At 41.6% G+C, this 26,730-nt stretch overlaps 1 protein-coding gene across 3 annotated transcripts in view; it reads left to right on the plus strand.

Annotated features, from left to right (window-relative positions):
- LOC115471195 (steroidogenic acute regulatory protein-like) overlaps positions 1 to 24,994 on the plus strand; it is a 37,397-nt gene extending 12,403 nt beyond the window's left edge. The window contains exons 2-6 of one of the 3 annotated variants that reach the window (XM_030204893.1): positions 3,499 to 3,641; positions 6,496 to 6,651; positions 7,410 to 7,591; positions 17,583 to 17,676; positions 24,583 to 24,994. In XM_030204893.1, coding sequence (XP_030060753.1) covers positions 3,499 to 3,641; positions 6,496 to 6,651; positions 7,410 to 7,591; positions 17,583 to 17,676; positions 24,583 to 24,726 — 719 coding nt within the window. In that variant the 3' untranslated portion in view covers positions 24,727 to 24,994. The remainder of the gene's footprint in view (positions 1 to 3,498; positions 3,642 to 6,495; positions 6,652 to 7,409; positions 7,592 to 17,582; positions 17,677 to 24,582) is intronic. The other 2 variants (XM_030204892.1, XM_030204894.1) reach the window with 2 other exon arrangements.
- Positions 24,995 to 26,730: the final 1,736 nt, after the last annotated feature.

A 26,730-nucleotide genomic window follows, 5' to 3' on the forward strand; every position in this document is an offset into this window, starting at 1 on the left:
AATATTAAGATAGATGTGGAGAGGGTTCATTCAAAACTGAAGATTCTAGACTTCAAAAAAACTAACTTTGTTCAGATGGGGAATTTCCTCAAGGAATTTTTGTCTGGATGTTAACATCTGGAAGAAGTTGGAAAGCAGTAGACAAAACTGAAAGGACCTATTGTAAGAGCAACAAACCAAAGTAAATAAAAGTAAGAGGAAAAGGAGGTTGATTTGGTTCTCAAAAGTAGTACCAGTGGCGTAGCCACAGGTGGGCCTGGGTGGGCCAGGGCCCACCCACTTAGGGCTCAGGCCCACCCAACAAGTAGCACATGTTCAGCAGTAGCTGATGGGGATTCCAAGCTCTACCAGCTGAAGACTTCCCCCTGATGGTAATGAATATGGTGTGCTCCACGTTACTGGTACCTGTGAATGCTCAGTTTTCAGCGCATGCCTGCTGCAGACTGCCAAGGTGGAGAGAAACATTTTCCCACCAGCTTAGATATTATTTTGGGGGGGGGGGGGGGAGAACACTTGGTGCCCACCCACTTCTTGCCTAGGCCCACCCAAAATCTGCTGTCTGGCTACGCCCCTGAGTAGTACCTGAAAAGGTAAGGAAAAAGAGGTTAGCCTTTATGAACTACAAGAGATTGCAGAAAAAGAAAGACAGGCAACAATATCTGGAACAGCTAAGACAAGCTGGTAGAGTAGTCAGGAAGGCAAAGATGCAAATGGAAGAAAAAATAGCCAATATGGTACAATGGGGGGAGAAGACATTTTTTAGATATGTTAGTAATAGGAGGAAGTGCAAAAGTGGTATTGTAAAACTCAAAGGTGAAGGGGAGGAATATGTAGAAGCTGATAAAGATAAGGCGGAATTGCTTAACAAATATTTCTGTTCTATGTTCTCAGCTGAAGGGCTGGGAGCAGGACTGCAGAAGACAAATACAAATAGGAATGGAGGGTTGGTAATCTCTGAACAATTTTCAGAGGACTGTGTTCTGGCTAAATTAAAGGTGAACAAAGCGATGGGGCCAGATGGCATACATCTGAAGGTACTGAAGAAACTCTGAGAAGTTCTAGCGGCTCCACTGGCTGTCCTTTTCAATGCTTCTCTAGAGTCGTGAGTGGTCTCAGAGGACTAGAGAAGAGTAGATGTGGTCCCTCTTCACAAAAGTGAAAGTAAGGAAAAGGCTGGGAAATACAGGCCAGTAAGTCTGCCTTCTGTGGTAAGTAAATTAATGGAACACTTTAATACTTTTAAAACAGGGAATAGTAAAGTTTTTGGAATCCAATGTATTACAGGACTGGAGGCAACATGGTTCCAATAGAGGCAGGTCTTGTCAGACAAATCTGATTAATTTCCTTGACTGGATGACCAGAGAGTTGGATTGAAGGAGAATGCTAGATGTGGTGTATTTAGATTTTAGCAAAGCCTTTGACACAGTTCCACATAGACAATTAATAAATAAACTGAATGACCCTCGGTATGGTCCCTAAAGTAACTGACTGGGTTAGGAACTGGTTGAGTAGAAGGTGACAGAGGGTAATGGTCAATGGAGCTCATTCTGAGGAAAAGGATGTTATCAATGGTGTGCCACAAGGTTCAGTTCTTGGGCCGGTTCTTTTTAACATTTTTGTAAGCAATATTACTGAAGGGCTGTCTGGCAAGGTTTGTCTCTTTGCGAATGATACCAAAATCTCAACAGGCTAGACACCCCAAGGAAGGGAATGGTCTGGAATTTGGCAGTTTAGATTTAGTGCTAAAAAAATGCAGGGTCATGCATTTGGGCTGCAAAAACCCGAGGGAACGGTACAGTCTAGGGGATGAAGAATTTTTGTGCACGAAGCAGGAGCGGGACTTGGGTGTGATCATATGTGATGATCTTAAGGTGGTCAAACAGATAGAAAAGTCAATGGCAAAAGCTAGCGCTATTCCACAATTACACACATAAGTGGCATAGCGTGTAATATGTATACAGGGGCAGAGCAAGGGCAGAACATAGGCATACCTCCTACTTATATGCATCACTGTCAGTTACATACATCCTTGCCGCATTTATGCGATCACAGTCTGGCCAGGTTTAACAGCGGGCACATAAATGCAAGGCTGATACTGGGTTACACTAGCATTCGGTAATGGAATCTGGGTGCCCAGATGCCATTATAGAATAGGCTCTCATCACATGGTATCAAGGTACCCACTTAAAATAAATTGCCCCCAGGCATGCAGATGCAGCTGCTGGTTTGCTCCTCCAGTTATTACCCATGAATTTCCCTCATCATCGGCATGGCTCTTCGGGCACTGAAGGGTGATATATAAGTTGCATTTCTGGGTTATGCACAGTTTCAGTGTGTCTTTCAGTTACACCACTCTAGGTTTCACCAACAACTTGGCCCTGCTGTTGTTCAAAGAGGAGCTTCACTGGGCCTCTGATTCTTTCCTTGTGTTACTCTCAGCTTCACTCTCTCTGCTTTCACATGTCTTTTAACATGGGCACATTACCCACCTGCTCCCCATTTTCACCTTGTAGATGCTCCAGTTCCTTCTGCCTGTGGCACCTGATTCCACATTTTTCTGTCTTCTGCCTTTATCCCTTCCCCTCAGCTCCTCCCTATGAACAGGCCTCCCCACTCCTGGACTCCAACTCTCCAGGCAGTCGGGGCATCTAGGTTGGTTAGTTACCTTGACTGCCACATGAGGCTGCCAGAGCTCCTCTGCTGCTGCTTGCAACACTCAAAGCGAGTCATATCCAGCACACTCTCCCTGTGTCACTCATCCTGGAAGGAATCAAAGGAGGAAGATCAAGAAGGGGGAAAGGAGGTGCTACATACAATGTGTGTGCTTCATAAAACAGGGTCCACTCATCTATGCCCCAAATGTTGCCCATTAATTCTCACACTCCAGTGCACATGCTTAGCTAGGAAAGAGAAGTTTGCATGACAACATATGTTCTCAGAAAGGAGTTCTTGCAAGTTTAAGAGCAGCAGCTGGTGTGTCTTTTGCTGGAAGATGCTGAGAGCAGAACCCAGTGCTCATCTGGACCTGAGCATTAAGAAGTGGTTTCTGTTCTCTGCCCATCTGACCAGGGTGACTGCACAGCAGTGTTCTGTGGTACACTGGTTGAGAAACCCTAGTTGTAGATGAACAAAGTCCAAGATTAACTTTGTATTTGCAGTATTGCTTGATGAGGGACCATCAGCAGTGTAAAATCCAGTGGTTCGTTAGCCATTGATGTGAAGAATCTCCACAATAAATTAGTCCCAGATTCTTTTCCACTGGCAACCTCAATCTTGCAGTCTTCAATTTTCCAGTTTCCTTCCTCTTTAAAGTTTTATTTTTCCCCACCCTTTACTGGCCTCTGCCAGTGCAGTATATAAGTAATGACTATTTCATTCTGTCCAAGATGTGACACGTGCTGTGCCTGATTTGTGATTTCGTATAAAGGTTAATTATTCAGTGAGATTATTGTGAAATGAAACTATAATGGTTTTATTGTTGTCTGTCTTCTATCCTAGGCGTGGAACAGGATGGTTACCTTGATAGCCATTGGGTGTCCTCCAGTGCAGACCTGGCCTATGTGAAACAGGGAGAGGCCACTCTTCATTGTGCTTTGAGGATCCTGCAACAACTTGATGGCTGGAAGGTTGAAGTTCAGCAAGTATGTTTTCTCTGTTTTCCCTTAGAGCTGGAAACGTCCTAAAGTTCACAGAAAGTGCTGTAGCATAGAGGATGGATAACTTAGTCATACATCATAGCTGTTCGGTTAAAGTTGGCTCTTGTGTTGGTGGCATCCTCCAAGGTTATGTTGATGGCACCCTCTCTACCCCTAGTCCTCAGAGGAACAATGGTGCCACTCCATTGCACTCCAATTCAGGAGACAAGGGAACTTCCTTCAACTTTCAATGAAGGCAATAGTGGCAGCCTGGAAAAATTGGGAGAAACAATGGCCAAGCAAGAGAGGATTTGGGCTTGTTTAGAAGGAGGCACTTACCTAGCGCTCAAGAGGCACAGGATGGAGCAGGAGAGATTTAGCTCTTCCAACTGACATGCATTCTCACTTCCCTCCTTCCTGACACCAGATCCCACTTGGGGTTCCTGGCAGTGCCACTTGTCATATGGTGCCCCAGACAACCGAGCTACTCACCCATAGTTCAGTGACAGATTCACAATAAAGACCTGCAAATAGCTACTAAGGGGTCGATATTCAAAGCGACTGAACTGGCCAAAAGCGGCTCTTGATATTCAGAGACACTTAACTGGTTAGCTCTGCTGAATATCACCACAGACTGCGAACTCTCAGCCAGCTATTTTGTGGGCAGTCTGGAGGCAGAGTTGGCACTTATATGGTCATAAGTCGATATTCAGTGCTTAACTGCCTAAGGGGCCCTTTTACTAAGCAGCGTAAGCATTTATGCACGTCTAACGCATGCCAAAATGGAGTAACCACCCAGCTACCGCGTGACTGTTACGGTAATTTCATTTTTGGTGCACATCCAATATATGCGTACGAAAAATAATTTTTACTTTTAGACACAAGTATTGGACTGCTCCAAGTGGCATTTGATGCGTGTAAGTTGTTACCACCCAGTTACCGCATGAGTCTTTACTGCTAGGTCAATGGCTGGTGGTAAGGTCGCAGACCCCAAATGGACATGCACCAATTTTTATTTTGCTGCACATCCATTTTCAACAAAAATTGTAAAAAGGCTTTTTTTACAGGCGCGCTGAAAAACAGATTGGCGTGCGCCCAAAACCCACGCCTACACTACCACAAGCCATTTTTCAGTGCACCTTAGTAAAAGGACTCCTAAGTTTAGCAGTCAAATGGAACCACATAAAAGTCAATCTTATCTATGCAGTGTTGCTTAGGTGGTTAAGTGCTGAACATGAAGATTCATGAGAGAGATTTGCATGCAGTGGAGGCAGTGCATGCAAATCTCTGTCATGAATATTTATTGTGGATAACCTAAACCCTGACTGACTGGGGTGCCTCCAGGACCAGGTTCGGGAACCACTGGCGTAGGAGATAGATGGCTGCATAAACCTGGATATTCAATGCTGTTGCCCGGACATGGCCCAGCATTGAATATTTGGGAATAATGTAGGTAGCAGCTAAGAAAACATTCACTGACACCAGCTGAATATTGACCCCTAAATCTTTCCATAAACTAGTCTGCATATCTGACCAACTCTCTGGCATCTGGAGAGGGTTATGCAGAGATCACAGCATTATCAGTACTTTTAAGTTATTTGAGCATTTACGTAGAGCTTCATTGATAGCCAAACGTTGTATAATGGCACAATGGATACATCCAGAAGCACCATCTTTGACACAATGGCACAATTTTATGCATGAGTTGTTGCAGATGGAATGTCTCTCTGTTGCATATCACAATTGACTATGTCATAGAAGATTTCTTAAGACTTGGGCAGCATTTATGGACACTCTTACCATTCAAGTGCGTTCTACCATATTGAACACTTTGGACGCTTAATTTTCGTGCATATTGATGTATTTTCTCAGTGTCGATTAGTCCTGTATTTCTTCAGGGTGGGGGGAGAGGGTTAGCAGTGTTTTGGTTTTCAGTCTAGGTAACTGTTCTTTGCATTTTATTCATAGACATGTTGTGATATTGTTTTTGCTTTTCCAGTCGCACTGGGATTTTGTATACTTTGGTTTAATAAAAAATATTTAAACATAAATTATTTGAGCATTTCAGTCATATTTATTGCTTCTCCAGTCTTTACAAATTCAAGTCCTTAAATCTCAAACTAAATGCCTCATGTGCTGGAAAATAAAGTATATTTTCTAGCACAGGATTAGCACACGCTAATCTGAAAACTATAGTGGGATGCCTCAACATGTCCCATGTAGCAGGCTGTTAGTATGTAGTAGGCTTGTGTTAGGCCTACCACGCTTTAGTAAAAGGGCCTCCTACTTTTCTGCGTGCTAACTGATTAGCACGGAATTAGCGTGTGAGCTCTCACCACCTACAAAATAGATGGTGGTAAGGGCTCATGGTAATGGTTGCACGCTAATAGAAACATTGGCATGTAACTATTAATTTGGAAAGTGGAAAATCGGCCATTTTCTGGTTGTGGTAAAAATGGCATTAGCACTCAGGAAAGACCCATGTAAGGGTGTGATAAGGCCACTTTTTACCAGAGCTTTGTAAGAAGACCCCTTTTAAGATTTACATGCCAATGAACATAGATTCTTATGCTCTGAAAATTCCTCAAAGCAGTATTGAAGGTTCATGTAGCATTTGTTCTATCCCCAGATTGAATTTTCTAATGAGGGAAAATGAATCTGAATCATCTGAAGAAAAAAAATATATATTTATATCACAAGAAAATGTGTGCAAATACTGCTCAGAAAATGTGCAAGGCTTAAATACGGCCTTTATTGCATTAATACTTTCTCCACTATGTTGTTTGAAATGTAAAATTCATGCACTGCAAAATGCACTTAGTTTGCATTAAGTCTGCAACACTATTGATTTAATATCTAGGAAAATGGCAGTGCAGTGCAGAGTAAATTTCTTCCTACGCTGGGCAAAGTCTTCAGAGCAGAGGCAGTTGTGAATTTTCCAGCAGACCAGTTACATAGCCACCTATTTGACAAAATGGAAGAAATGAATGACTGGAATCATGTCAGCCATGTGGAGGTAGGCAGGCTGTTATTTATTTATGATATTTATGGCTCTAAGGGGCCGTTTTACTAAAGTGTGTTAAATTTTTGCACTTACCGGGAGCATGTTGAAACTGGGTAATTTGGCAGCTCTACTTTACTAAGGGCCCCTTTTAAAAAGGAACTACTGCTGGGCTACTGCAGCAGTCCAGCGGTAGTTCCCACCCCCCAGTGCGCCTTCATATCTGGTGCAACAAAAATATATTTATTTTTGTAGCGCCAGTGTGTACCAGGCAGTAATCGGGCAGTGCCACGTGCTGCCCAGTTACCGCCGGGTTAGCGCGGGATCCCTTAACACCACCTCAAAGTGTGGCGGTAAGGGTTTCTCCCGAAATTGCTGCGCAACAAGCGCTTTGCTTGCCGCACAGCCATTTCCTGCAGAAAAGAAAGACCTACCTTTTACCTGGCTGAGGTAAAAAGGGGCCTCGGCGTGCGTCTCAACATCAGTGCAGGCCCCCTTTTGCCACAGCTTGGTAAAAGGGGACCTAAGGTTTTCCTCCCATCTAGCCTAAGAAGAAAGACTTCTGCAAATCAGCACCAATCAGGGATCAGCCCCCTATCAACATTCTTCCTGAAAATTCAATTTTCAGTAGCGCAAAAGAGGTTGAAATATTCATAATTCTCTGAGAATTTTCTGAATTACCCTTTACAATTTTTTCTAGCTATTTTCTGATTTTACTTGTTTTCATTCATTTGATGTTTTAGAGTGTTTTTATTTGTTTATGTTTTATTAAGGTCTTGAAACGAATTGGAAAAGATACTCTCGTAACCCATGAAGTTGTGCAATCTCCTGGGAACCTGATTGGTCAAAGGGACTTTGTCAGTGTCCACCACTCCAAGAGACAGGGATCAGCTTTCTATGTGGTTGGCACAGCAACCTGCTTTGACCTCATGCCTCCTCAAAAAGGATTGATCAGGTATCACTTCTCCTTCAAGCAAAGTGGAGGAGTGACTTAGTGGTTAGAGTGGTGGACTTTGGTCCTGGGGAACTGGGTTCGATTCCCACTGCAGGCACAGGCAGCTCCTTGTGACTCTGGGCAAGTCACTTAACCCTTCATTGCCCCAGGTACAAATAAGTACCTAAGCCACATTGAGCCTGCCATGAGTGGGAAAGCACGAGGTACAAATAAAATACAAACAATGAAACATTTCCCAGTGTTCTTGTAGTAAATATTGGTGGGTAAATATTCCTTAATGTTTTAAGCAAGTAGGCTTCTGTCCGTTTAAATTCTGATTAGTGGGCCAGGAGGAGATATTCAGTGGCACTTTGAGACTGCTTAGGGCTGTTCGTCCTTATTTTGATGAGGCTACGTTGCATGTGTTTTTGCATTCTTTACTGGTCTCAAAGTTGGATTATGGCAACGTGATTTATATGGGAGTGTCACGCTATGTGTTGCGGCAGTTGCGTAGCCTTCAGAATATGGGAATCAGATTATTAAGAGGTTTGTCTAGGAGGGATCATGTGTAGGGTTACCATTTGGCTCTGGAAAAAGTAGGACAGATTGAGCCAGTCTGGGTTTTACTTCCATTGCTTTCAATGGAAGCAAAACCCGGACTGGATCAATGTGTCCTCCTTTTTCTGAAGCCATATGGTAACCCTAATCATGTGACACCTTTGTATATTAAATTTCATTAGCTTCCTGTGGAATATAGACTAGTGTTTAAGGTCTTAACTCTGGTGCATCGGGCGCTTAGTACAGGGAAACCTGATTATTTAGTGTCCGCCTTGCTCCAGCTTTATGTTCCTTATACTTATAGGGCTTTGAGATCAGGAGTCGCAGCACTTTAAGTTTAAGTTGAAAACCTACTTTATTTTCCAAGTTCCTAGGTTTGGATGCCTGATTGCACTTGGAAAAACAGTTTGTTTATTATTTGTAATTTTTGTATGATGTGTGTGTTGTGATGCTTGTGAGTTTGTGCTATCCTGTTTTATGGATTTCTTTTCTTTTGTTATTTATTTTATTGTAAACCACTCTTACTTGATTTTGACAAAATGGCTGGTATATCAAATGTTTTAAACTCTTGTAATATAATATAATTCAATACAGCTCTTGTATCCCATAGCCCACTAACTCCCAAAAAAGTGGTTCAAAGTGGGTAACAATTAAAGAATGATATAACAAAATTAACCCACAAATTTCTTAAACAAGAAAGTTTTCAAATTTTTGCAAAAAGAGTAATAAGAACCTAAAGAGCATAGTTCTAATGGAAGAGATGACCAAAAATGAGGAGCTTGATAAATAAAAGAAGCCTCAAGATGATGCTTGTATCTGACTCCTAATAGAAACAAGCGAAATGGATCCCTAATTCTAGCAAAGCTGTTAACTGTAGGAAATGGAAAAAAATCAAGAATATAAGCAGAAACAAAACCATCAAACATTTTCAATATTATACAGGACAATTTAAACAAAACACGGGTTTGGAATGAGAGCCAATGAAGGGAAATAAAAGCTGAAGAAGCACTACCCAATCCTCAATATCAATTTGGCTGCAGTATTCTGCAAGATCTGTAATTTTTGAATGAAGTTTAACAGTAATGGATAGATGTAAAACATTACAATAGTCAAAATGAGATAATATGATAGTCTGCACCAAGGATAGCAAAATGATGAGCATGAAAAAAATAACGAATTTGACGGTAAAAAATACAACTTGTGTAATATGATTTACTTGAGGTTCAAAAGAAAGAGTGGTGTCCAGAATGACAGCAAGAACCTTTGACTGTTCTATCGACCTTTAAAGAAAGACTATCAGAAATAGTTATAGAATCAGGAACAGAATCACTATTTCTATCTAACCAGTCCTATCTTTGCCTTGTTAGATATACGGGCATCTGCACCTGCATAACTTCCAAGACCATGGCTGATTCTGGATATTCAATGTGGGTGCCGGACGTGGCCCAGCATTGAACACCCAGGTCTGATGTGGCATTAGCAGTAAGCATTAAAAAAAATGTTCACCTTCGCCAGCTGAATATCAACCAGATAATGTATTTTTGTTTTATTTCCAATTGTATTACAGCAATAATGCAAGAAAATGCTTTTAAAGTATAAATTCACAAAGAAAATCAAAATTAATAATATATCTGTATAAAGTCCACAACAAGGAGAAACTGCATTAACTAGAGTCGAAGAACAGCCCAATAAATAAATAAATACAAAAAGCTATCAAATGCTGGATATATTATATTAGAACCCAATTAACTACCCCATCCCATAGAAATTCACAAACAAAGAAAAAGTGGCATTATCCTGTTGTATTACTAATTTATCCTGCAAGAAGTTTTTCAACTGTGTTATATCTACAAATACATTACGATTGTTCCCGTGGTTAACAAGGCATTTACATTGAAATTTAAGAAAAAATAAACCCCCACCCCCAATAGCCAAAACTTTTTGTAACTATAGAAAAGCTTTTCTTCTCCATTAAGTTGGCCTAGCAACATTAAGTTGGCCTGCATTATTTTTCAAATTCTACATGGTATAAATCATAAAGAAACTTCAGACCACCCAAAACACAGCAGCCAGGCTTATATTTGGAAAACCACATTCTGACAGCAACAAAACACTCAGAGAAAAATTGCACTGGCTACCAATCAAAGAACGTATCACTTTCAAACTCTGCACGACTGTTCATAAAATTATTTACGGCGAGGCACCGGGACACGTGACAGACCTCATCAACCTACCAACCAGAAACACCACAAAATTTGCACGATCGTACCTAAACCTCCACTACCCAAGCAGCAAAGGACTCAAATACAAATCCACCTATGCAACCAGCTTTTCCTACCTAAGCGCACAACCATGGAACACATTGCCAAAAGCAGTAAAAACTACGCTTCGACCACCTAAATTTTCGGAAAGCACTAAAGACAGACCTGTTCAGAAGAGCATACCCCTCCAACCCAACATAAAAATACCTGGTCACTTGCAACACAATGTAACCAAAGACCGTAATGGACATTATCTGATTCTTCTTCCCCTTTTCCCTCTCTAACTTTCCCCCAACTGTACCTACCATACATGTAACTACCATACATGTACCTCATTCTACTACAATATCACTTTGTATTCATTCATACCATGTATGTATTTGTTCAGACCTTAATCGGCTAACGTCGTTAACGGTTATATGTAAGCCACATTGAGCCTGCAAAAGGTGGGAAAATGTGGGATACAAATGAAACAGTAATACAATAAGCGGATCTGATCAAACAGATTTGCAGAATACTAAAAAATAAATGGAGGGGGGGGGGGGGAGAAAGACCTCAGACAAGTGATAAATAAATAATCAGCCAGATTACTGAAATTCCTCTCGCAAAATCACCATATATCAATCACTGGTCTTGACCCAACCTCCTCCCTTGGTGGAAACAAATTTTTATATAATTTTTTATGGCGAATGTATTAAATCCAATGTGTTCATCAAGGCATTCACAACATGAAATGCAAAAGAACACAAAAAACTACTTAGCTTGAAGCAGCATCGTACTTAAGCTTCCCCAACGGTCCCTTTTCGCCAATAGGGCTTCTTCAGGGAAAGAACCCCCAGTCGGGGAGCACTGCTCAAAAATGGCCAGTAGTAGTGTCTGCTTGCCAGGACTACCAGCGGATCACCTGATTATCACTTGTCTGAGGTCTTTCTCCCCCCCCCCCCCATTTATTTTTTAGTATTCTGCAAATCTGTTTGATCAGATCCACTTATTGTATTACTGTTCCATATAATTGAAAGCGGTATTTTCCCCTTTTTTGTTTGTTACTTGGATACAAATGTAACAAATAATAATAATAATAATCTGCTGACCAAGATAACATCACTAAATCTGGCCTGTTCAAAAAGACTAAAAGGTCCTTTTACTAAGGTGCACTGAAAATTGGCCTGCGCTGTTATAGGCCCATGTATTGGACGTGCACAGGTCCATTTTTCAGCGCACCTGCAAGAAAGACCTTTTTTTGGCCGAAAATGGATGTGCGGCAAAATAAAAATTGGCATGCATCCATTTTGGGCCTGAGACCTTACCACCACCCACTGACTTAACGGTAAGGTCTCACGCATTAACTGGGCGGTAATCATCAGCACACACTGCTGATTATCACCTGGTTAGCACCACGCGGTAGAAAATAAAAAATATTTTCTGCTGCACGTAAAAAATGGAAATGCCACCAGGGGCATGTGGTAGCCAGGTGGTAGTTCCAAATTGATGCACGTTGGACGTGCATAGGTACCTATATGCCTTAGTAAAAGGGCCCCTAAAAATTAGCGTTTCTTTTCTTCAGAGCCCTACAAGAGTTCTAGGTAACTGAACACTTTCAACTTGATTTTCCCTGTGGCCGGAACTGCCTTATGGAACTCCCTCCCCATTGCCAATAAGAGGGACAACAACTACCTTAGGTTCAGAAAGAAACTAAAAACATTTGTTTTCCCAAAATCCACTGGTTGATCCTTCTTCTCCGCACTGCGCTGTTACTCCCCAAAAACTGCTCACCAATTCCTTACAACTATGCCTTTACCTCCCTCGAGACTTAATGCTTAATCTCCTTACATAAGGTTATAATTTTTTAATCCAATCAATGTAAACCACACTGAATCCTGGAAAGGGGATATTAGCGGTATATAAGACCTGAATCGAATTGAATCAGGAAATGTTGTAATCAGATAATATTCTTGATGCTCTGATACAATCACTAGCAATTCTAAGCTGAAAAACGTGAATAAATCCAGAATTAAAGGCGCACAGGTGGCATCATCTGCGGAGAGCTGTAGGCCTACAGCTTTTGTGACTTTATAGAAGACTGTTCTTGAGGAGTTTTCCTGATATTTTATGTTGTAAAATGTAGGCTTACCCTCTCCACCCTACCTCCACCCCCGTCGGCAAATTTAAAGGCACTGTCAAATGCAGGCTGAATTTGACCTGGATTTTCAATGCTTGAACCAACATTGAATATTTGGGTCTTCAGCAGCCACTGGAACTAACTTAGGTGTTGGCCAAAATCCAGACCAGTGCCCAGATAAAGTTAGGACAGCTTTTTTTCTGTCCTAACTTCATCCACACTCTTACCCAGTTAGCAGACTCAATAACACCACTAACCCAGATTCTATAAAGGTTGCCAAAAATTGTATGTGCAAATCTAGATATGGTCACGATTTGTGCGTGCAATTTAATAAGATAGCGAGCTAATTAGTGCCAATAATTGTCATTTTAACAAGCAAGTATTGGCATTAATTAGATTTAATTGGGTGTTAGGTGTGTAAAGTTAGGTGTGGCATCTGTGCCTAAAATTTACATGCGGCCTTAAAAAGGGTGTTTTGGGATGGAATGGGGGCGTAGTTTTGAGTTATATGTGTAAAGAGCACTCTGGGCCCAATTCCATATATGAAGCCTAAAATTAACTCGCATTAGACAATTCTAAATACCGTGCATAAATCTACATGTGGTATTTAGAATATGCTTAGGCATAATTTATGCAACTAAATCTACGCGTGTCCATTTACACCAATAAAAAGCTAGCATAAATTCCTGCGCGCAGATTCACGCACACTGGTCCATATTTTATAACAACGCATGTAGATTTTAGAATGCCCATTTCCACGCCCCTAACCATGCCCCTTTTTGCCTGAGCACATTAGAATTTAGGCACAGTACATTACAGAATACGCTTAGCATTGTACACGCATAAATTCTAATTTTTGTCAATTAGTGCTCGTTGTTGCTTGTTAAGAACTGTTAACAACAATTAACAGCTTGTTAAAACAATTAATCTATGTGTGTAGTTATAGAATACGCCTAGATTTATGCGCAGAACCATGCGTAACTCTAGGCATGCTATATAAAATCCGGGGGTCTGCACATAAATTTAGGTATGGGCATTTGCACCATGTTTTTGTTGGTGCAAATGGTGGTGCTTAAATTTAGATGCAACGATAATGCTTAAATGTTATTCTTTAAACCGCACCAAACTTTAGGCGCAGGTTATAGAATAACACTTAACCCATTAGTGCTCAATGTTCCCATATTTGTTCCCACATATGGGAACATTGGGCACTAATGGGTTAAGTGGGTTTTTTGGTGCCAATATTTTAGGCACCATATATAAACTGCATAGGCATCCTACACTTGCCAATTTGGAGTTACCGCCCGGCTACCACGTGGCCCAGGCAGTAATTTTGTTTTTTACGCACATCCACTACACGCGCTGGAAAATAATTTTTATTTTCCTGCATGTGGCGGAAACTGGGCAGTAATTGTCATTCTATATGCGTAGACGATTACCGCACGGCTACCGCGTGAGACCTTACTGCTAAGTCAATGGGTGGTGGTAAGGTCTCAGACCCAAAATGAACGTGAGAGAATTTTTTATTTTGCTGTACGTCCATCTTTGCCATAAAAATTTTTAAAGGCCTTTTTTTACAGGCGTGCTGAAAAATAGATCTGCATGCGCCCAAAATACGTGCCTACACTAGCACAGCCCATTTTCCAGCGCACCTTAGTAAAATGACCCCTAGGAATCTAGCCTTAACTGGATACATCCTGGTGCCACCCCAACTTCGCCCTAGGACCTCCCTGGCACTGACCAGATAGTGCTGCAGTGGTAGGAGCAGTACTAACCAGTTCAGTACCACTAGTGGTGCTCATTGGGAACCTTCCTACCCACTTCAATCCCTTTTAAACATTGTGTCCTTAATTATTGATTGTATTTATCTGTATGTGGGCTATCTGGTAAAACTGGACAATGCTTTTCCCTTTCTGAGATCCTTCCTGAGTTCGGCAACTTTATGATGGTACATACAAGCCACACTCACCTGTTTTGAAAAACTCTGTTACAAAGGTTTTAACTAAACTGGTGTCAAAATCAAGGTATTGATCTGTGATCCCCAGTGAGATGCAGCAACTAGCAGACTGAAATGTGAGTTAAGTATACGCAGTGTCTGGAAAGAATGAAACCCCCCAACATTTTTCCAAATAACCCAAAAATGTCCTACTGCAGCAGAAACTTCTATCTGAGATGCGAGACATTTCTGAGTACTTTATTTTTCAACAGGAAGGAGCTCCAGCGCATCAAGCTCACAAAACTGTTGAGCTCTCAATTAATGAAACCCCAGAATTAATTGATCCAACAGCTCAGTGGTGTCAAAGACTTTGTGAGTGTGTCAAGGTTGAAGGGGGGACACTTTGGGCCAAATTTTATAAATAGCACCTAAAAATCGGTACCAAACATTTAATGCGCTTAGCGCGATTCTATAAGGGGTATGCATCCTTTATAGGTTCGTGCTTAGTGCCTAACTGTAGGCACAATTCTACATATATATGCATACAATTTGGGAACACCCCATAACACCCCAAAAACACCCTTAGCCACACCCCCAAATTGTTATGCAAGTTAGGATTTATGCACAGATCATTCTTCATCACGAAATGCGCATAAATCCTAATTAGAGCCAATTAGTGCTGATAATTGGTTGTTATCACCCAATTAGCAACACTGATTGGCTACTTATCCAATTAAGTTACGCACTTAAATTAGGTACGCAGCTGTTTATTGCATGTAACTCTAGGCGCCATATACAGAATTCGGGTGCTTGAACACAAATTATGAATTAACTAAGAAAAAAAAAGTATAATAATGTATTTTCAAAGGTCATACTAAGTGTTTAAACAATTGCCAAGTATTTTGAAACTATATAAGAGGTCCTGTTTTTTCCGGACACCGTGTACAGTCTCATAATTGGTAGAAGCTACATGAGCAGTGCATGGGGTGAGCCAAAATCTCCCTCTGCCATAAAGAAGAAAAACGGTATGACGCCCAAAACCAAGTCTTTATTTACCACATTGAACAAATGTTGCAATAAATAAAAAAGGTTCTGACATATGAAATGGAAGTGACTAGTGGCTGCCAGTGACCTGTGTCTCAACATTGATTTTTGTTCTGGTACTGGGATGCTCTGGGGGTATTTGTTCTGGGGCAGGAGTCCCAGTCATTGCTCAACAGGGACACCTACTGGCCAGATTCAGGGTGCACATGCACTAGCTTCAAAACGAAGCCATGGTTTGTGGCCACTCACCGAGGACTTCCCCTATGATGGCAGAGGTTTATGGAGAAGCTTAAAAACTGTGTGATGAGAGTAAGAAGTGGGGGAAGAATGAGGAAAAGAACATCCCAAGTAATAGAAACTGAAAGGTCATGGCAGTAGGGTTGGGGAACATACAAAAAACTTTTCTGAGCAGCTAAGCACTTGATTGGGATTCTTTGTGTTTGTATGTGCCATTTGTTCTGTTTGTAGGAAAATGAAATATGTTGGTAATCAGCAGTTTGCTTGGGGCTGTAGCAATGAGAACAAGTGATGGACAGTTGATGAGCATGCTACTGAAGCTCCATTTGGCCTTCTGTAAGATTGAACTTCAGTCATCAAAAATGTTAGTGTCATTGCAAATATTTAGATCAGGGGCTCTCAACCCAATTCTCGGGACACACCCAGCCAGTCAGGATTTCAGGATATTCTTAATGAATATGCATGAGATAGATGTGCATATCAAGGAGAGACTCCTGAGAAAATTAGAGCCAAGGGATAGGAGGCAATGTTCTGGTGTGGTTTAGGAGTTGGTTATTGGACAGAAAACAGAAGGTAGGGTTAAATGGTCATTTCTCTCAATGGAGGAGGGTGAACAGTGGAGTGCTGCAGGGATCAGTACTGGGACCAGTGCTATCTAACATATTTATAAATGATATGGAAATCAGAACGATGAGTGAGGTGATTAAATTTGCAGATCACACAAAACTATTCAAGGTTGTTAAAACACATGCAGGCTATGAAATATTGCAGGAAGATATTAGGAAATTGGAAGAATGGGCATCCAAATGGCAGATGAAATTTAATGTGGACAAATGAAAGGTGATGCACTTTAGAAAGAATAATCTGAATCATAGTTACCTAATGCTAGGGTCCACCTTAGGGGTCAGCAACCAAGAAAAAGATCTAGGTGTCATTGTAGATAATACGCTGAAATCATCTGCTCAATGTGCGGCAGCAGCCAAAAAAGCAAACAGGATGCTAGGAATTATTAGGAAAGAGATGGTGCATAAGACCGAAAATACTACAATGCCTCTATATCGCTCCATAGTGCGACCTCACCTTGAGTATTGCATTCAGTTCTGTCCGCCATATCTCATGAAAGAAATAGCAGAATTAGAAAAGGTTCAAAGAAGAGCAACCAAAATGATAAAAGGGATGGAACTCCTCTCATATGAGGAAAGGTGAAAGAGGTTAGGGCTCTTCAGCTTGGAAAAGAGACGGACAAGGTGACATATGATAGAGGTCTGCAAAATCCTGACTGTTGTAGAACAAATAGAAGTAAATTCATTTTTTACATATTCCAAAAAGTACAAAGACTAGGGGACAGTCAAGGAAGTTACATGGAAATACTTTTAAAACAAATAGAAGAAAATATTTTTTCACTCAATGAATAAGCTCTGGAACTCTTTGCCGGATGATGTAGTAACATCAGTTAGCGTATCTGGGTTTAAAAAAGGTTTAGACAAGTTCCTAGAGGGAAAGTCCGTAGTCTGCTATTGATAGAGAAATGGGGATGGAACTGCTTGCCCTGGGATTGGTAGCATGGAATGTTGCCATGATTTGGGTTTCTGCCAGGTACATGTGACCTGGCTTGGCTACTGTTGGAAACAGGATACTGGGCTAGATGGGTCATTGATTTGACCCAGTATGGCTACTCTTAAGTTCTTATATTCATATTCATTGTGGGTCTCCTGAAAATCTGATTGGCTGGGTGTGTCCTAAGAACTAGGTTGAGACACACTGCTTTAGATATTATAGAGATCATAGAAAGTCCATGTTAAGAATTCTGATTCTCAATATTAAGTCATTTAAACCTTGTTTTTTATTTTCTAACAGGGCTGAGACTGGACTCACCTGTTTTGTCCTAAAGCCTTTGGAAAGTGACAAGAAGAAAACCAAATTCACTTGGCTTCTCAGCACAGATCTCAAGGTGCGTTCTAGCAGCATGGCCAGGGAAAAAGTACTTCTTGTAAGCAGGAATTGAATATGAAGGCAACAGCTAGAGACTGTAAGTTAAAAATCACATTACAGAGCACATCTGAGGACATGGATTACTGAGACCGAGTCAGCACGACTTTTGTGTGGGGAAATCTTGCCTGACCAATTTACTTCAATTCTTTGAGGGAGTAAACAAACATGTGGACAAAGGGGAGCCGGTTGATATTGTGTATCTGGATTTTCAAAAGGCGTTTGACAAGGTACCTCATGAAAGGCTACAGAGGAAATTGAAGGGTCATGGGATAGGAGGAAAAGTCCTATTGTGGATTAAAAACTGGTTGAAGGATAGGAAACAGAGAGTGGGGTTAAATGGGCAGTATTCACATGGAGAAGGGTAGTTAGTGGGGTTCCTCAGGGGTCTGTTCTAGGACCGCTGCTTTTTAATATATTTATAAATGATTTAGAGATGGGAGTAACTAGCGAGGTAATTAAATTTGCTGATGACACAAAGTTATTCAAAGTCGTTAACTCGCGACAGGATTGTGAAAAATTACAGAAGGACCTTACGAGACTGGGAGACTGGGCGGCTAAATGGCAGATGACGTTTAATGTGAGCAAGTGCAGGGTGATGCATTTGGGAAAAAAGAACCCAAATTATAGCTACGTCATGTAAGGTTCCACGTTAGGAGTTACGGACCAAGAAAGGGATCTGGGTGTCGTCGTCGATAATACACTGAAACCTTCTGCTCAGTGTGCTGCTGTAGCTCGGAAAGCAAATAGAATGTTGGGTATTATTAGGAAAGGTATGGAAAATAGGTGTGAGAATGTTATAATGCCGTTATATCACTCCATGGTGCGACCGCACCTTGAGTATTGTGTTCAATTCTGGTTGCCACATCTCAAGAAAGATATACTGGAATTGGAAAAGGTGCAGCGAAAGGCAACTAAAATGATAACGGGGATGGGACGACTTCCCTATGAAGAAAGACTAAGGAGGCTAGGGCTTTTCAGCTTGGAGAAGAGACGGCTGAGGGGAGACATGATAGAGGTATATAAAATAATGAGTGGCGTGGAACAGGTGGATGTGAAACGTCTGTTCACGCTTTCCAAAAATACTAGGACTAGGGGGCATGCGATGAAACTACAATGTAGTAAATTTAAAACAAATCAGAGAAAATATTTCTTCATCCAACGCGTAATTAAACTCTTTAATTTGTTGCCGGAGAACGTGGTGAAAGCGGTTAGCTTGGCAGAGTTTAAAAAGGGGTTAGACGGTTTCCTAAAGGACAAGTCCATAAACCGCTACTAAATGGACTTGGGAAAAAGCCACAATTCCGGGAATAACATGTATAGAATGTTTGTACGTTTGGGAAGCTTGCCAGGTGCCCTTGGCCTGGATTGGCCACTGTCGTGGACAGGATGCTGGGCTCGATGGACCCTTGGTCTTTTCCCAGTGTGGCATTACTTATGTAGCTGTTTTCAGTGGAGTGTACGTCTAGGCAATACCCAGTTGTAATAGTTTTTCCGTATAGTTCCTGTGTGTCCCTCAACCAGATGCTACACAACAGTCAGCAAAGTATCAGCATATACCCTATGGGGGTAATATTAAGCCCACTGCAGTCAGTGATTATTAAATTGCTGACTGTCATAGGCTGAAATGAGCCTAGACATTCAATGCAGGGCCAAGTCCAGGCTTCAGAATTGAATATCCAGTTCTAGTGGCCAACCAGAAGTTAACCACATATCAGCTGATACTGAGATCAGCACACAGCAGCTAAAATTAGAACAAATTAGCTGGTTAATGCACATTAGCAAATGAGACATGTGGGGGTTAATTCTATAAATTGGGCACTAATATTTATGTCAAAACTGCTAGTCAGGGGATAAAACTCAACTCCCAGAGCCAAACTTAGAATCTATCTCAAAAAGACTCCAGTGTTTTTTATTTTTTTATTTATCAAAAAACTTTTATTACTATAATTATATTAAAACCTTCCACTCATACCATCCTGTCACCCTTTTTGCCCTGTGCTGCACTAAACAATGTTTCGATTAACTTACAAAATTCACATTTTATTCTATTCATGTTGTTTCCACACTTTAGTTAACAATTACAAAAACACAACTCAGTCTATAGAATGCAGTGATTCACACCGCGCTTTCCACTTGGCCACTGCACTCATGAAGCAAACAAATGCTGATTGTGTTAGTCCCAAATGTACCACACTCAGTTCAAATGTGAATCCACTGTTTACCGCTACCAAGCCAAAAAACACGCTTGTGCAGCATTATACAGGTGCTGAGAAGTCGGTGAGTATTTCATTAATTGACCCTTGGTGTCTCCAGTTTATGTCGGTTCCCCGATGCTGGACCACATTTCACTAGATCTTCCTCAGGAGGAAGTGTACACTGCCGTTATCAGTGGGATACTTTGATCATCCCCATTCCCCATTCTAACAGGCAGCACACTTTAAGGCATCTTACCACCTGTTATACTGAACGCGTGGTTTATTGTATAATTTGTCCATGCAAGTTGTACTATATAGGGCATACTAAGAGACAGCTTAAAAGTAGGTTAGCGGAGCATGTTAGTAATATTCGAAATAACAAACAAGAAAATCCATTAGTAGCACATTGGACTTTAAATAATCATTCGGTTGATCAACTTCGGTGTGCTGTAATAGCGCACCTTTCTTTGTCTAATAGGGGTGGCAAAGCCAGTGCTAGCCTGTTAGTTATGGAGCAGCGATATATTTTTTCATGGGGAACGGTTACTACCTATGGCCTCAATCTTGAGGTCGAATGGGTGTAGGGTACTGTTTCTTTAATACAACGGGTGTGGTGATGTGTGCAGCCCTTTAAATTTAGATAGGGACGTCTGACGTAGTAACTCCTGGTGCGGCGTCTTGTGGCCTACGCCTAAGGAAGCCTTAATGTGGCATGCAGCCGATTAGATGAATGACTGTGAGTATCACTTTAATGTATAATGTAATAGTGAGAGCAAATTATGGGTGGTTATGATGGTAATAATGAGGACATTGTTAAATTGTTGTAGATGTAATGGTGGTTCCTCCTGAGGAAGATCTAGTGAAATGCGGTCCAGCATCGGGGAACCGACATAAACTGGAGACACCAAGGGTCAATTAATGAAATACTCACTGACTTCTCAGCACCTGTATAATGCTGCACAAGTGTGTTTTTTGGCTTGGTAGCGGTAAACAGTGGATTCACATTTGAACTGAGTGTGGTACATTTGGGACTAACACAATCAGCATTTGTTTGCTTCATGAGTGCAGTGGCCAAGTGGAAAGCGCGGCGTGAATCACTGCATTCTATAGACTGAGTTGTGTTTTTGTAATTGTTAACTAAAGTGTGGAAACAACGTGAATAGAATAAAATGTAAATTTTGTAAGTTAATCGAAACATTGTTTAGTGCAGCACAGGGCAAGAAGGGTGACAGGATGGTATGAGTGGAAGGTTTTTATATAATTATAGTAATAAAAGTTTTTTGATAAATAAAAAAATAAAAAACACTAATATTTATGTGTCAATTCCATACATAAATTATTAGAATAATGGTATTTATTTATGCGTTTATGTAGATGTGAAAATGCCAAAATTCCATCAAATGCTATTCTGTAAAAATCTTACATAGCGCATATTTCGCAGGTATGTGTATACATGGGTGGAACCTGGGCGAGGATCCCACTTATGCTGTAAATTACCTGCGTATCTTCGACATTAGGCATGAGAACGTGCTCCGGCGGTATGGCTGCTGTAAGGGTATATGACTAAATGATAGGCACATAGTTCACTAGTTATGCCAGTATTCTGTTAAATGAAGTAACACAATAAATGATGGCAGGTGAAGACCCACGTTGTCCATCCAGTTTTCCCAACACGGTGGCCAGAGCCACACCCACCACTCTGTGCAGGCCCCAGTCACTCATGCTTAAACCCTGGCTGTCAAGTCTCCACCATGCCAACCATATAGGCAGCCAAATGTGATGGTTATAACCATATATCATCCCTAAGTATAAGTAACAGTATTCAACATATACCAGTCAAAATGTCTTCCCCTCCCCCATGAGCTGCATAGCACCCTCACTAGCAGAAGCTGCACTTGTCTTTTGCCATTTGCGGGACACAGACTGTAGAAGTCTGTCTGGCATCAGCCTCAATTCCCCCAGTGCTGGACTTGCTGAATCTTCTTTCAGTCTTTTGCTATTCACGGGACACAGACCATAGAAGTTTGTCTGGCATTGGCCTCAGTTCCCCCAATACTGGAGTTGCTGAATCTTCTTTCAGTCTTTTGCTATTTTCAGGACCCCGACCATAGAAGTCTGTCTGGCATCAGCCTTGGCTCCGACAATGCTGGAGTTCCCAATCTTCTTTCAGTCCTTTGCCATTTGTGAGACACAGACCATAGAAGTCTGTTCAGCATCGGCCTCAGTTCCTCTATGCTGGATTTCGCTAATCTTCTTTCAGCCTTTTGCCATTTGCAGGACACAGACTGTAGAAGTCTGTTTGGCATTGGGCGTCAGTTCTCCCATGCTGGATTTGGCTTTTAGGCATCTACTCTCCTTTATAGCATAGGTGCCTATATATGGGCAGATTGTTATAGACTTGCCCTCAAAGAGAGCAATTCTATAACTGGGCATCTCCAATTAGGTGCCCCTAGGGTGTACATTAGGATGCTAGGTACCATAATAGGTAACCCAGTATTGGCACACCCAACATTTAAATATCGCACTATGCCAGCCATAGAGCTGGCAGTCAGGGAACAGTGCTTAGGTGGCACCTATGCACTGTCCTTTGAATATGCGACTATGGTGCATAGCACATATTTGCAAAGGGGTGTACACATGGACAGGACATAGGCGGGGCCGCCACTTACCACATAACACTGAATAATGTAAATTAGGCATGTCCCTGCCACATAAGTGTGCACCTACATATGTATATGCTAGTATTCTAAACAGTTATGCAAGCAATTGTTTCCACATATGTTAGTGCAGAGTTTGTACAATTGGTTTTCATATATCTAACAATGTCGCCCTTAGAAATTCCTCGCCCAAAGAAAACACTTAGAAATGATATCAATATACTCATTCGTGATAAAAGGCTGAAGGTCTGTTAAGGAGCAACTCAACAGCAGGGTGCCTCCAGTTAGGTGCCTCAAGAACATGTGATAGGAGGCCAGGGCTTTTTTGAGGGGGTACTTGGGGGTTCTGAGTACCGGCATCTTTTCCATTGTGTGCTAAAATTGACCCATGGACCCCAAGTTTTAATGAAAGAGCTCAGGCTCTACACACCAATCCTGCCTTGCCATAGGTTCTGTGACTGGTTGCAGGGGACCTGGCCATTGTGGGGTGGGTCCGTCAGTGATCACCCCATCCCTGAAGGGTGGCCTAGCATTTGAGTAACTGCACCTTTTTTGCTAGAAAAAACACACTGTAGGAGGCTATTGTGTAATAGCACCTGGGTGCCATTATAGAAAACTAGTGTGAAGTGCCATCAGCTCACTTTTGCCCACACTTATACTGGGCATAGACCTGGCATCTGTGGTCATCTAAATACAGTAGGAGCACATGTATTCTAGAAATTCTGTGCATAAGAAGAAGCTGTGCCCATGTCCTGCCCATGCTCCATCTATGTGTCCACCCCGTTGCATTTGCATGCTATGCCATGTCCATTCACCATTACAGAATAGTGTGTAGGCGCTCTGCTGGCACTTTGTAGGTAAGGGTACACTTATGTGCCTAAGTGCTAGTATTCAGTAATTTTACAAGCACAAGTGGTGTGTAAGTGGTGTGCAACCACTCTAAATGGAGGAACACTTGATCCCTATGAGCTTCAACAAAGAGGAGTTCAACGAGTAGGGTGGGCTGGCTCTTCCAAAAAACCAAGGGAGATGCTCAAAAAAGGTCATCTTTATTGGAAATCATCAAAACAACTCTGACTCGACACAGCTGCAGTGTTTCGGCACCAAAGCACCTGCCTCAGGAGTCTAAAAACATATAAAACTGGTATAAACATATAAAACATAATACAAAATCTAATGTCTAAAAACAATAAAACAAAATGCAATGGAATAATATAAAATAATATACAAACAAATGGTGTCGCCATAAACAAAGTGCTAAAATGAAAATCAGCTTAAGACAACATATAAAGGTAAAACATAACAGTAAAGTATAGCTGACCTTAGGATGTTTGTTGTATAATGGTATGCAAAATTTTCCATGGGGTGCCCAGTTCTACAATGGCCTTTCAAGTGTCCAAATCTGACTGCTATACACAGTTTGCATCACAAGTGGTTTCCCATAGGACTATAGCAATCATGATTAGGAATCTGAGTGGCACTCTCTCAGCCAGCTCCCCACTTATTCTTCCTTAAATTCAAAGGGGGCCAATATACAGACCGTGGGAGTCAGCCCGGCTAACTCACACAGTCACTGTTAAACCTGGATATTTAATGCCGGGCCATTTCCAGTGACCGGTTTATTTTTATTTTTGACAGGTTTGAACATAACCAGCTATGTTGATATTCAGACTTAGCCAGTTATCTTCTAACCAGCCAAAGATATCCCACATATTTACGCGGCCAAATATAGCCATTAAAATGGGGCTCAAAATCAGTGAAGAGCCGGTTATGTCGGTCAACATAACCGGCTATCTGTTAGCCACTAACCGGTGATAGTCACCGGGAGATAGCCAGATATCCCCTGCTGAATATCGCCAGATAGCCAGTTATGGGGCATTTAACTGGCCAGGTGCTGATCCTGGATGGTTAAATGCTTTTGAATATCGGGGGGGGGGGGGGGGGGGAAGAATTCTTATGAAATTGTCAATCCATTAATGGTTCTTTGCTTTTTGCCTTTTTTAACTCTTAAAGGGCTGGATTCCTAAACCCATTGTCAGCTGTGCCATGTCTCAGACTCAAATAAACTTTATCAACCACCTCCAACGACATCTTGCCAGTTCAGCAGCGCAGCCAGAGCTTCCACAGGAAGGAGCCTTTCATGTCACAACTGTCTGAAGAGAAGAAATAAAATCATGATAAACTAAAGCATCCAAGAATTGTGTTTCCATGGACAGTCTTCTGGCTGTTGGTGCTATCTTCTCATTCTTCATGCCAACAAAGATCATACAAGATTATACACAGCCCTTACAGAATAAACAATACTGTAGAAGACATTGATTGAGAGGGAAAAACCTGAACTGTAATGTGTAAATTATTTACTTTGGGCCTTATTCTATAAAGTTTATGCTCCAAATTTATGCTCCTAAATTACGAGCATAATCTATGCTCTGAAATAGATTACTCTCGTAATTTAGGAGCATAAATTTAGGAGCATAAATTTTAGGAGCGTACATTTAGGAGCATAAATGTAGGAGCATAAATTTTAGGAGCATAAACTTTATAGAATAAGGCCCATTATGTACAGAAATGCAGATAGTGTATGAAGAGTCAGTTCAGGCTTAAGATAGATCCTGTTGCCTCAGATGATGAAAATGCTCACCCAGAATCATGAATCCTAACTTCAGTGGTTCTAGCCTGCAGATTACAGTGTAGGCCAAGTGATGTGCCATTATAATGAATGGAGTAAGCTCAAAATATTTCATCTTTAGTGGCCTTGACTTCTCTCTAATACTTTATTCTAGTGTACATTACTGCCCACAGCACCTTTTTCTTTTTTCTCTAACCAAGAAATATATCTTTAAAAGGTAAGGTGAAAAAATCACTAATTTGTACTCTTTCATTTGCTGCAATATGGTGGTCTGCAGGCTGGTACCCAGACGTTATGCAGGTGCCACCCATATAACTAACTGTGCAAAGTTAGGACAGATATTAATGTGGTCCTAAATACCCGATTACCTATGTGGGTACCTGCATAGCTGCTGGCTATTCCATCTCCACCCTTGGAATGCCCCTTTCCTTCCCACTTTCAAAATTGCCAGTTAGTGCTGATATTCAGTGGCACTGCCTAGTTGCCTGCTGCTGAATTTGCTGGCCGGCCTGCTAAGTGTGATTGAAATGGGCACAAGCTTCTCCTACCCGCTTAAATCACTTTGAATATCAGGCCATTAGAGTAGCTTATACTACTACTACTACTACTTACTACTACTTATCATTTCTATAGCGCTACTAGACGTACGCAGCGCTGTACACTTCACCATGAAGAGACAGCCCCTGCTCGACAGAACTTACAATCTAATTAGGACAAACAGGACAAACAAGAGATAAAGGAATATTAAAGTGAGGATGATAAAATAAGGGTTTTGAACAAGTGAATAAAGGTTAGGAGTTAAAAGCAGCATCAAAAAGCTGGGTTTTTAGCTTAGATTTGAAGACAGCCAGAGATGGAGCTTGATGTACCGGCTCAGGAAGTCTATTCCAGGCATATGGTGCAGCGAGATAAAAGGAACAGAGTCTAGAGTTAGCAGTGGAGGAGATGGGTGCAGATAAGAGAGATTTACCCAGTGAACGGAGTTTCCGGGGAGGAATGTAGGGAGAGATGAGAGTGGAGAGGTACTGAGGAGCTGCAGAGTGAATGCACTTATAGGTGAATAAGAGGAGTTTGAACTGTATGCGGAAACGGATAGGAAGCCAGTGAAGTGACTTGAGGAGAGGGCTAATATGAGCATAACGACACTGGTGGAATATTAGTCATGGACTCATCCCCAGTACACCCCTTTCATGCCCATTTTTCTGCTCCTATAACATTTATGTGTACTGGAGTACACACCAGTGGTGTCGGTAGATGGGGCCACGGGGGCTTGGGCCCCCCCAAATTTTATCTGGGCCCCTGGTTTTGCTGGCGGGGGTTCCCAACCCCCACCAGCTAAAGCCTTGTCCAGCGCCAGTCTACGGTGCCGCCACATTCCCTGCCCTGTTCTCTCTTCCTCTTCACATCCTGCATGCTCCTTTTAGTGAATTTGCTCAGTTTCACTTAAAGGAGCATGCAGGACATGAGGAGGAAGAGAGAGCAGGGTAGGGAGCATGGTGGCGCCGGAGACCAGCGCTGGAGAAGGCTTCAGC

Source organism: Microcaecilia unicolor, chromosome 5, assembly GCF_901765095.1.
Source record: "Microcaecilia unicolor chromosome 5, aMicUni1.1, whole genome shotgun sequence".
Classification (NCBI taxonomy): domain Eukaryota; kingdom Metazoa; phylum Chordata; class Amphibia; order Gymnophiona; family Siphonopidae; genus Microcaecilia; species Microcaecilia unicolor.